At 32.1% G+C, this 12,430-nt stretch overlaps 1 protein-coding gene across 1 annotated transcript; it reads left to right on the top strand.

Annotated features, from left to right (window-relative positions):
* Positions 1-897: 897 nt before the first annotated feature.
* Positions 898-12,379, top strand: LOC110728596 (vacuolar protein-sorting-associated protein 37 homolog 1-like). Its single transcript, XM_021908234.1, has 7 exons — positions 898-1,186; positions 2,236-2,460; positions 8,198-8,285; positions 9,934-9,973; positions 10,195-10,241; positions 10,347-10,467; positions 11,804-12,379. The coding sequence occupies exons 1-7, from the start codon at positions 1,173-1,175 to the stop codon at positions 11,965-11,967; spliced, it is 699 nt and encodes a 232-aa protein (XP_021763926.1). The 5' UTR covers positions 898-1,172; the 3' UTR covers positions 11,968-12,379.
* Positions 12,380-12,430: the final 51 nt, after the last annotated feature.

The following is a 12,430-nucleotide window of genomic DNA, read 5'->3' as shown; positions in this document are numbered from 1 at the left end:
CCGATTTTGGACCGGTGAACACCCCTAATTACAAGGCTTAGAGATCGAATTACAACCCTTAAATAATAATAACTCAAGCCACGCATAAATATAACAAGAAAACTCATAAAAAGATTTAAAATTAATTAACTAAAGAAGTAACATTAAGTATTAAAATTATTTATTTTAAATTAAAAATAAAAAAATTAAACCAGTTAGAAAGTGGATAGGCAACCTTTACAAAGGGTCATTGATTGGTAGGGATCGTTAAAAGATAACACCCCTAAAGATGGATTACTGCGGAATAATCGAAATGTTTGATTATTCTTAATGGCTTTTTCGGTATCACTGTAATTTTCCGTATTTTGGTTTTTATTTTTAAAAATCATATGGTATATGTCATATTAAGAATAAAAAATTAGTCTTGTGTATAAAACAATGATTATTAAGAAAACTGACTACAGAAAAGTAAAAATCACGGGCTTGTTTAGAATCGTTTTTTGTTTTTAATTTTCTTTTTTTTTTTAAAAAACAAATAACCAAAAGCAGGAAAGAAAAAGTTGTTTCTAATTTTTTTTTGTTAGTTTTCAAATTATTATGATTTTAATAAGTTTGACCAATTTTGGCTTATTAAATGACATTCACATTTAAAAACAAAAAACCAAAACAGCAAATAGCTATACCAAACTAACTTCGTAGATTTTCATGTGTGGTTGGAGTTATTCAGGGTTATAGGGTTACTCGGTCAGAGGTTTGTGTAGCCGGGGTTACCCGGTCGATCAGATATTACTCGGATAGGGACTGTGTTGTCCGGATTACCCAATTAGTATTCTAGTGTGTGTCAACTTATTGAACAAACTTATTTCCAATTTTTTTTTTAAGAACGATAACCAATGTTTAATCAACCAATTTCAGCATGATTATTAAATGGGTTAATACGGAGTAGCCTTTAATGCTTAATCAACAAGTAAAAAAGGCTAAGAACATCGGCATTAGGCAGGAATAGAAGCGCGTGTTTGATTGTAGCACGCATACATAATTAACAAATTTCAGCGTATATTCTCTCTCATCATTTCTGAATTCTCAATCAAAACACCAATTTCCTTCCTTCCTTTGATCAATCAATCAACTTCAATCAATTTAGGGTTTTTGCCACGCTGAATCTTGATTCAATTTATTTCAATCAATCCTCGATGTTCAGATTCTGGTGCGTATTTCTGTAATTTATAATCATTTTTCGCTAATTAATTTTCTCATTGGTTTTTTAATTCTGAAATTAATTCTAGTATCTTTCGAGCCTTCTTTGTTTTTAGTAATTGAATGATTTTTTGACTTTGTAATTTGCAATTTGATGAAATTGTCGAATTTTATGAATATGTAATTTTCGATGTTTTGTTACTATCAGCTCAAGAGCTATAAATTGGTGTAGTATAGCAAATTGTTTTTTTATCTGGCAGAATTTGATCATAAAAATAATTTGAAATTATGGCTATGATAGTTCATATCAGTTTCCTTAATTGACAATCTATATTTGCTTCCTTTGAAATAAATGTATTTGAATACGAGTTTATACCCGAGTTCGGAAAGGCGAACGGAATGATATATTATTTGCAACCCTTGTTTGCATAATGGGAAACAATGAAAGGTTCAAATTTGAATTTATTTGTAGGAGTTGTTATTAAAGAGCCCTTTTCAGCTAATAAATGGTGATAATAAACCATAAAATGATGTTTGCTTCTTTTGTTGGCCGCCAAGATTTTAGTTATCGTGGTAATCTGGTAAAGAAGTTTTGCTTTCATAAACTAGGTTTGTATAATTTTTCTTTACATGAACATTATCACATACTAGGTTTAGCGAATTAGCGTATTGATTTGTGACTTAAAGAGCTCTCTTAGTGGTCAACCCCTTCTCCTTAAGTGTAGATATGGTGGATGAGAAATAAGGGGAGATTTTGCTTCTTGGAGATGTTTCTCTTCTCAAAATAAGTGATTTAATACTTATTTTATATGATATGAATCTTTTGTATTCCTGCTAATGTAGACTTCAATAGTTCAATAACATGCAAATCAAAAGACTTCAATAGTTCAATTACATGCAAATCAAAATTACATGAAAATTTATACCGAGTATATCTTATGAGTCTCAAGCTTATATTTCTGTGTGCAATGTCAGTGGTGTATATGCCCGGGTTTACAGGTGTCAGACTACTCTTTCATATTACTATCTAATCTTAGTTCATTATTTTTGCCTTGACAGGGGATCTCAAGATCAGGGATCACAGTCACGTCCACAACAAGCTCCGGCACAGTCATGGTATCCTCCATCTGTAATCGAGTCCCCAAGTTCTTCTCGCCCCTCAACACCTGGTAGCAATTCATCTAGCAGTTACAGTCAACCGAAGCCATTTGAAAGGCCAGAAACTAGTCCGCATGTTTCACCTGCTGAAGCTGCTGGAGTAATTTCTACACTCAGGGACAAGAGGTTAGCTTCAAAATGTATTCATTGTTTCATTCAGTATCTTCCGATGTAAAACTTGCTGAAAGTTTCAGTTACCTGTTCCTCCTACAACTTTCCTACTTCTAGTTAGGCTTTTTGGTATTCGACTTAGAAATCATATTGTTTTTGCCCCAATAAGGGATGTCTAACAAATGTAAGTTTAATTCAGCAAAAACTAGTTCAATAAAAATAAACTCAGTACAATAAAGTAAAAAAAAAAAAAAAAAAAAAACAAAACAAAAAAAAAAAGGAAGAGTGAAGTTCAGCTATATTAGGTTCAGCACAACTAAATTTATTTATCATAAACAATTTCAAAAAGGAGAAAACATAAGTTTGTTTTAGCAAAGACATATTCAGCAAAATAAGCTCTAAAAAACTTATGCATTAGGCTTTGTTCTTTTCCCTTGCTGTAAACCTTTTTATTTGAATTTACTTGTAGTTCTCTAGAACTAATTTGAATTTATGTTGTTGAAGTAGTATATCCTACCAAATAACACATGTAAGTGCCCCACATCGAGAAAAGAAGAGAGAGTCAAATACTTTATAAGGCTAAGGGGCTACTCCTCCTATTACCAATATGGTTTTGGGATGGAACCTCCTTTGGACTTGTGAAGTAGACTCTCTCTCTTGGTTTGCGGGTGCGGCCCAGATGCGTATTTAACATATGTTTAGTTGTAAAATGAATTTCGTAGCTTTTTCAGAGCTTATGTTCTCTAAGACTTCTTAAGGAAAAAAAGAACAAGGCCATAGTCCTTTTTATGGTGACGACAACGACAAGCCTCTAAATTATCATCATATCCTTGATTATGAAGCTATTGATTACTTTGAGGAAGTTGTTCACCATGCAATCTCTTTATTCTCTTATATAACTTGCTAAGTTTAGATACATGAAAGTACTTTAGGCTTTCTTGTAGTAGCCATGACTGTGGATTGGGCTCAAGTTTTGTGTGAACCTTAATTTTATTTAGGATTTAGAGCCTTAGAGGTCTTACTCTCTTTGCCTTTGTATGGCTATGATTAGGATTGTGAAAGCGAATATTCAGAGCATGTGATAATTGTTAATGCAAAAACAAATCATTTTGGCTGCCTCGATTCTCTAAGACTCTAATTCTTATACCACTAAGGAAAATTGCTTGCTAAATTGCCTATGCAAACTGTCATTGCTGTTCTGTTTTAGTTAAGTTGTCCAATCAAACTTTAACCTCCCCCCTCCCCCCCAAATAAAAGAAAAAAAAATGGGACGAGTAAAATGACTGTTTTATAACTTACTTCCTATGTATTTAAATGAGTGAAACGTTTCTCTTGTGCACGCATGACAATGCAAAATTTTGACTGATAATATAATATCTTTAATTATTAATAAGTAAAAATTATAACAATTGAATATTAATTAATAAACTATTTATTAAGACGACTCCAACAAGTACCCGCAAGACTATATTTATTCTTATGTATAAATCACAAACATTAGTAAAAGTGAATTTAGATGAATAGTGCAAAAAGTCAAAACATTTCACTTATTTAGATACGGGGTGAGTATCTTTTCTCATGATTTTCATATTTGATTTTTTTTTTTTTTTTTTTTTAAATTATTTTTTTTATTGGTCATAATGATAGTTTTGTTTGAATCGTTAATCTGCTATAGAATCTTTCAGGTTCAAATAATGAATTTTTACTACCCTTGATGTGAATTTAAAACTGCATTTAATTATTTAAGCCACTCAGCCCTTGTCGTTTTTCAATCTAAAAATGCTGGCTCAATGATCGGTGCATTAGCGGATCACCAAAAGGATGGTTATTTCCCAAGAATGCTGTGAGTTTTTCTAATGGGATGATTTCATTGGATAGGATTATCCAAGTGAAACACTTTACTAGGATGGGTCATCCCTAAATATATGGCGTATTTTACTTTTGAAGTAAAACTTTATCAACTTTGACAATTTATTTCACTCACAATGCATAGAGTAAATATTTGATCACATTTTTACAAGATTCTTCTGAAAAGTATTTACAAAATTAATTTTTTGATATGTTGTAATGATAATAGTGATCAACATTAGAGATCAAAGTCAGTAAGATTTGATTACGTAATCAAATGTAGACCATACCACAATATGAATCTAGATCATTATTCTGATCAAAATTTCAATTTCCCGAAACAAATAAATAAAGCTAACAAATAGAAAAAAAAAGAAAGTATAACAGAAAATTGGATTAGTTTTTTTATGTGTATCAGCCGTTTTGGGAAGACAAAAACCTTCGTCTCAAAATGGATGAGCGGATTATTGGGCCGAGCTGGATTTGAACCAGCGTAGACATAGTGCCAACGAATTTACAGTCCGTCCCCATTAACCGCTCGGGCATCGAAGAATCAATTCAATTTGAAGCTTATTGCTAATCTATGATCAACTTCCTTTTGTAGTACCCTACCCCCTTGAAAGAGAGATGTCCTGAACCGCTAGACAATGGGGGCATACGGGCTAAACTTCCATCATACTATGAACATAATATGAGCAGTTTTTTGAAATTGTCAATATAATCGAATAATCAGATTCGAAAGATCTTTCCGTATTACACAATTCCAGAATTTTTTTGTCATTTCAATTTCATTTATGAATCATTCATTCGCTAGAAAATCAAAAATTATTAAATATTTATATAGACTAATTTATTCATTAAAAATGAATCGAATATTAATAATTAATCTAATACTAATATAGAACGCGAGATAATATGAAATTACAGAATACTTTCCGTTGTCGAATAGAAAGAAAAAAGGGAGTTTAAGTTAAACTAACCCTATTAACGCATGTCGAAACGAGTCCCTAGCTGCTATTCGGTTACTTAATGTATAGTATATAATAACTTATTGTATGTAATCTATGTACATAGATATATTTTTGGTGGATATACATAGTGACTAAGCAAGAATTGGCTAAAAGGGCCCTTTTAACTCAGTGGTAGAGTAACGCCATGGTAAGGCGTAAGTCATCGGTTCAAATCCGATAAGGGACTTTTTAGGTTTTTTCATAAAACTACAGTCTATTTGAGCGGGGAATAGAAATATTGTTTGTTGATATTTGAAAGTACAAAAGAAGCAACTTTGTAAGTATAATAAGTTATACTTATTATTAGTAGTTATAAAGTTGAACTAATATTCATTATATTATAATGATAACCGGTTTCTCGAATCAACAACTATTCCTATATATATATGTGTGTGTGTGTGTGTGTGTGTGTATGTATGTATATATGTATGTATATATGTATATATGTACATATATATATGTATATATGAAGGGGTTTTTTTCCCGAGTTTTTAGAGAGCCACATAGGATTTTTATTTTTAAAAAATGATTAGAGCGCCATGTTGGATTAGTATTTTTAAAACGCTACAATCGGATTATGCCACGTAAGATTAGTTTTCTTAAAGCGCTATTTAGGATTATAATAAAAAAAAGCGCCACGTAGGATTCATATTTTTAAACGCTACGATAGGATTATGCCACGTAAGATTAGTTTTTTTAAAGCGCTACGTAGGATTATAATAAAAAATAAACACATAAGATTATTATTTTTAATAAATTCATGAGTAAGATTAATTGGATTAATGGAACTAACATTATGATAAATTTTTACAAAAATTACATAAAGGAAGGTTTTTTCAAGGTATTTTCGAGTGTCACATAGAAAATTGTTATATTTTAGCCAATGAAAAAAAGAATTACAATTTATTTTAGATATAAAGTTTTATATTAAGTATAAAAATAAAATTAGCGCGTTTTCTATGTAGCTGGCCATATCGTGTGACTGGCTGAGACACACCAAAACAATGACCGGGTAACCCTGACCGTCCGAGTAACCCTTGACCAGCCGAGTAACCCTAGACGAGCCGAGTAACCCTTGACCAAGTAATCTCGACCACACGGTGTGACCAGCCGCATATGTAACTTTGTGAAATAAAATATTATCTTTTTATATTAGGAATTTTATCTAAATATGAGAAACAAAATTAATAATACAGAATAATTAAAAAAAATTCAAATAATAAGCAAGCGAATATCACAAATTTTATTAGATAAATATATATTTAGTAAAATATTTTATTTGAAAAAATATAAACAAACCGTGCATCGCAAGGGATTCATCTAGTTTTTGATTATTTGAATCAAATTTCTTGAAATGGAAAAGTTCGAAATCAACAAATGAAAAGTAAGTGGACCTGGCGTATTGAATCATGAATATACCCGCTATTCTGATATTCAAATTTGATACAGATTAAATTAGAATAGTTGACCTTTTTTTCTTTAAACTCGGCTTGAATTTGTCGATATTTCCGATTAAATCTTTGTATTCCTAGTTATTCCATAGGAATAAATTGGCGAGTCTCTTCCGCCTGAAGGGAGAAAACTTTTGGGTTATTTCAAATCACAACCTAAAAAAGCCATCTTCCATATCTTGGTTTTCTTTGATTCCAAAACGGAATGCATTTCGATCTTATCTATCAAATAAGATTGCGATGATAATGTGGTTTCCTGTACCAACTATTTCTGTATCCATGCATCCCATATTTATATGAGAAATAAAGATTCTTGCCGGAGAGCATTTCCTTCAACTGAAACTGTTATATTTCTGAATTTGAACCAAAAGTTATGCGAGTGAAGGAATCTATTGAGAAAGGTGCATTCACGGGATCTTTAGAACTGGGTGAATGTAGATTCTAGAAAAAAAAAATAAAAAAAAAATAAATAAATAAATAAATTTGGTTGGTGGTGGTGGGGAGGATGGGTGTGGTGGTAGATCCTTGATGGGTGGGTGGCTGGGTGCTATGTTTCTCGGACTCTTCATTTTACTTTAAGGGTCCGCCTCTGACATGGGTATGGACACTCCGACACTTCATTTTGGACTAACATCATGTTTTTTTTTTTCTTCTTCTCAATTTAGCCTAGTACCTGAATCCATGTAACATTGGGTGGGTGGCTGACCACACTAGGTTCTGGGAATGCATGAGAGAGAACAAGAGGTGGGACAAGGGAAAAGGAAGTGGGATAATGATAATATTACATGATCTTGTTAAACTGAATATAACAATTGAAGATAGCCAAACCAACTACTATGTACTTGTAAATATTACTAATAAAAATCTAATATTCCCTTCATCAGTTCATCTCATAATGTGCGCATCATATTAACTTTATTATGCATACACTCTACTTTGATCCTTTTATTTTTGCTAATGTATAAACAACAAAAGCTGTATGTAAGATATTGTTGGGTTGATTTTAATGTTTATCAACTTTACTTTATTTATTTTTCTTTTTTTTTAATTTCTAATTAAAGGTGTAGGTGTAGGTGCTCAAAGTAGATGTTTAAAGGTGTAGTGCTTAAAGTATAACAAGTGTATCTAGCATAGAATTGCATAGACTAGCCCCCCACCCCAACCACTCCCCCCCCCCCCTCCCTTTTTTTTAAATAAGAAAGAGAAAGAAAGAAAGAGAAACTTTGGACAGGTGGAAATACATTTGGTTTCTATATGTATATAGGGGCTTGAGGAAATCTTTTCTAGTTAGGCTGCGCAATTCATTTGAGGTTTAAAGATACATTACAATAAGACCTAAAATTTACTCTTATGGAGGAGGTTGTAATACTCCACCTCCTTGTCAAATGAAATTAGTTGATAATCCATTAGGCTTGACCGTAATTCTTGTCTGTCATAATGTAGTGTTGATGAGTTACGGAAGCTTTTGAACGACAAGGAGGCCTACAATCAATTCTTATTCTCTCTTGATCAAGTAAAGACTCAGAACAATGTGAGTTATCCAGAATTATTTTTTTTTCCCTAATTTAAATTCTTGACAATTTGTTATATATTGCATTCTATTATGTGAACCAGACGTTTGTAATAGTGAATAGAATCACATCTACAATTGGTACAAAATTTCACTTTGTTTGTTTTAATTTTTTTTAATTTGCAACATGTTAACATATGCAATATTCACATACTCTACTATGAATAGCTATTATAGCTTTGATGATTTGTGGTTGAGGAAAAATATAGTCATATTGGATCTTTGTTAGATTCACCTCGATTTATGCTTTCATAATATCAATTTTTAATAATTTTTACTTGTTGATAATTAAAGATATTAGTGTTAAAATCACACATTGGTAAACTTGAAATAAAAGATGTTTAAGAGAAAAGAGGAAAAAGAATTTAGAGATGGATTTTTCATAAGGTTTTATTTAGCTGAAATGTTTTACTTGTGCTTTCATAATATTCAAACATTCATTTATTCTTAATGTTATTTCTCTTGACTGGAATTATCATTTTATTTTGTACAATAACAGTGTGCATGTATTATGTTCTTTAGATTTTTCTTTCTACTTTATCGCTTAAAACATTGTGTGGGCACAAAGTATCTTGGTTTATTAAATGTCTAAAGTATACTCCCTCCGCCTTAGAATAATTGACACAATAAAACTTTGGCACACATGCCAATGCCTAATTTGACCTTAACTGTATATAATTAAATATTAGTAAAAATTATAAAAAAAAGTTGTGGTTATGAAACGTTATAATACATTTTTAACACTATATTTAATGATATTTTTTTTTTGGTCAAAATTAATATATGAATAGTGAAAAAAAGTCAAATATGTCAATTAGTGTGAGATGAAGGGAATATCACTTGTGTAATAGAAGTATCTAAAGTAATATATCGTTTATATAATTCTTTGTGTAAAATATACTTCCTCCATTCTTATTTAGTTGCAACAGATTGACTTTTGCACTATTCACACACTTCACTTTGATTATCTTAAATGATTTATACTTAAGGAAAAATATACCCATGTGGAGTCTTTGATTTATCTCAATTTATACTTTCTTTTATATCAAATTTTTACATTTCATAGATTTCGTTAATTATAGTTCCTTTTCAGACAGGTCCTTATAACGATTCATGTTAGCCGACCCCAAATCATTTTGGGACTAAGGCTTAGACCATGTTTGCCATTTCTAAATATGTAAATGCAAGCCAATGTACCTCTCTATACCACACTTTGTTTTGCTACTCTTAGAGTCTTGACACAAGGAGAGTGCTCTGGATCATGATGACATTTCAAATAAAAATTGTATTGAATCTAGTGTGATGCTGGGTTAAGTATCAAAATGAGTGAAAAGTGGAATATCTGGGCATGCATTTGATAGCAATAAGGTGTATTTCCTTGAGAACTTGCGCCACTAAATGACACTTTTATTTTATTTTATTATGAGATAGCTTTGTAATGTACTTAGTAAGACGTTAGAGACTGTTATCAAACTAAAGAATGCCAATATGGGTGAAGGTGTTTATGGATGTCCATGTTAGCTTACTTCCATGAAACCCTAGAACAAGGTCTGTACATGACTCGTGATATGTTTCTTTCATGTTTCTGACTTATTTATTCAATTTTCAGGTTAGAGATGAATTGCAAAAGGCAACTCTGCAGCTTGCAAGTGAGGGTTTTTTTATTTTAAATTTTTTATTTTTGTTTTTTATTTTTTACTTTTTACTTTTTAAAACATATATATATATATATATATATATATATATATATATATATATATATATATATATATATATATATATATATATATATATATATATATATATATATATATATTGTGGCTCTCTGCTCATCTTAGTCATAACATTATAATTCTTTTTTGTTCTTTAGGAGAAAATTTGGAGAAGGAACCACAGATAGTGGAACTGAGAAATCAGGTGAGGCTGACATATGAAAATTGGACAAGTTAATGTCCTTGTGAAGTTTATGCATATAATGTGCAGAAATTTTCAAACCATTCTTTGCTTTTGATATTATTACAGTGCATGATCATTCGCACAAGTGAGTTAGCTGATGCTCTGGAGAAGTTAAATGATCTGGAGAGACAAAAAGAGGGTATTATGAAGTGCTATTCTACAGCATCACTTCTGCACCGCTTGAAAGGTAATTTTTAGCATGGTAGACCAATGTCCCAGTTCAGTTATGGAGTCGTTGTGAAAGTGAGTGCTGATTAGTCATTACCATTTAGGCCTTGCCTGGATTCCTTGAAATGATTAAGGGATTAAAATCTAATGGGACAAAAATTAGGAGAGAATCAATTATGGGTTAAAACTTCATTTTCCTAAAGTTTGGCATTAATATTGGAGTAAAGATTTCTTCCATTGCCAGCACTAACCTGAACGGACCATGGTAAGCTAATGGAGTATAATAATTTAGGTAGGACTTGGCTTTGGTGGAAGAAAGATGGTGGAGTTGGAAGGTTGAAGACAGATTGGTAAAGAGGAGAGAGAGAGAAATGGAAATGACGCAGTAGATGTTGAGGGGGAAAACATTACACTGGGGGGCCCTGGGTAACTTTTACCCCCTTTTTTAGGGGAATATATTACTCCCTTGTAATTTTACTTTCCATCCAGGCAAGTAAAAGTGCCAGAAATTTTTACTCCCTTAACCTTTCCTCCCTCTTTACTGCCATTCCAGGCAAGCCCTTAGTGTCTGTGGAAAGTGAGGCTCTAGGATTCTACTTTGGCTATGTCTTTGTGTTTTTTAATGGTGCATTGAAATGGCCGTGTGCTGAGTTTTATCTATTTGGACATTTTCCTTTTCTCCTCCAATGGCTTTTAGCATTTCATTATGAACTTTGAAAGATTAATGACATGATCCTTGGGTCTGTACAAGTTTCTCTCTCAGCACATACCTGCCTTGGGGTTGAGATTGGGAATATATTTGAGTATCGACTTATTATAGGTCCACATTAGGTAATTGGATAATCGAGAGTTTGTTTTTGGTAAAACAAGCCAGAGGTGATGATTCATTTATTCCACCAGGTTTTGTTGGCGAAATTGTTATATTCCCTTTCTTGTTTGCTAGTTGCTACTCCTTGAGTCCTTGGTCCTAGCCCCCCTTCCTTTTTTGATTTAGAAGTGAACTTGGGATTAAGTTTGATGAGCAAGAGTAACAGTTGGCAAAAAGAAATGTTATGGTTGCGAGTGTGAGCAGAATCAAAGATAAATGGTGATGAAATATGGCAGAAAAATAATAAATGGACACATACGTTGGGAAAACCCTCAAACCGAGGCAAAAAACCCCACGGATGATGAGCACCCGAAAATCCACTATAAAAATAGGATACAAAACTATAAGTCTAAACTATTTGGGTAATTAGTAAAATTACAAACTCAGCATGTAAGTACAAACTTACGAAGGAATAGCTGATTAGTGATTAGGTGAGTACCATCTCACAATTCTTTAATTTAACTAATCCATGCTTTTATCTTCGCAGAGGCAGTGAACAAAGCAGATGAGGAATCTGAGGCCCTTCATCGCCAGTTTCTTGATAAAGAGATTGAGCTGGGGGCATTTATCCAGAAATACAAGAAACTTCGTTCCGTATATCACCGTCGAGCACTTACCCATCTGGCAGCCACAGCATCTTCAGTTGGATAACTCTAAATTGCTCTCAGAGTTATAGCCCAATTGAAATTTCCTCTAGTATTCTGTAGTTAGCTGGTATCGGTGCTTTGATGGACTGTAATTTGGATTGAGTAGGAGGGAGAGTCTTTGTTAAATTCAAAAGTATCACTTGGATTAAGCAGGGAGGAGAGTGTTAGTTTGTATACTGTTAACTGTTAAGTATATAGTTAGTGACACTGTTTGATTAGATTTGGAATGAAATATCTTTTTCTTTATTTTACTTTCAAGTGTGTGTTTCTTTTGCATTGAGCTAGGTTTTTGCCATTTTTCATTCTTAAAATATGTATAATAATATATAAATCAAAATATGAAAGGTATTTCTGCTACTTGTATTCAGTTTGACAAGCAATAATAACTGGCTAAGAGCCTTAGAGTGTTAACTAAATATTCAAATCTAACTTGTTCTGGCTTTGGCTCAAGTTTGACGTTTGCACTT

This window comes from Chenopodium quinoa, unplaced genomic scaffold (assembly GCF_001683475.1).
Source record: "Chenopodium quinoa cultivar QQ74 unplaced genomic scaffold, ASM168347v1, whole genome shotgun sequence".
Lineage (NCBI taxonomy): Eukaryota > Viridiplantae > Streptophyta > Magnoliopsida > Caryophyllales > Amaranthaceae > Chenopodium > Chenopodium quinoa.
The sequence above is the reverse complement of the archived record's forward strand: the minus strand, read 5'-3'. Positions and strand labels throughout refer to the sequence as shown.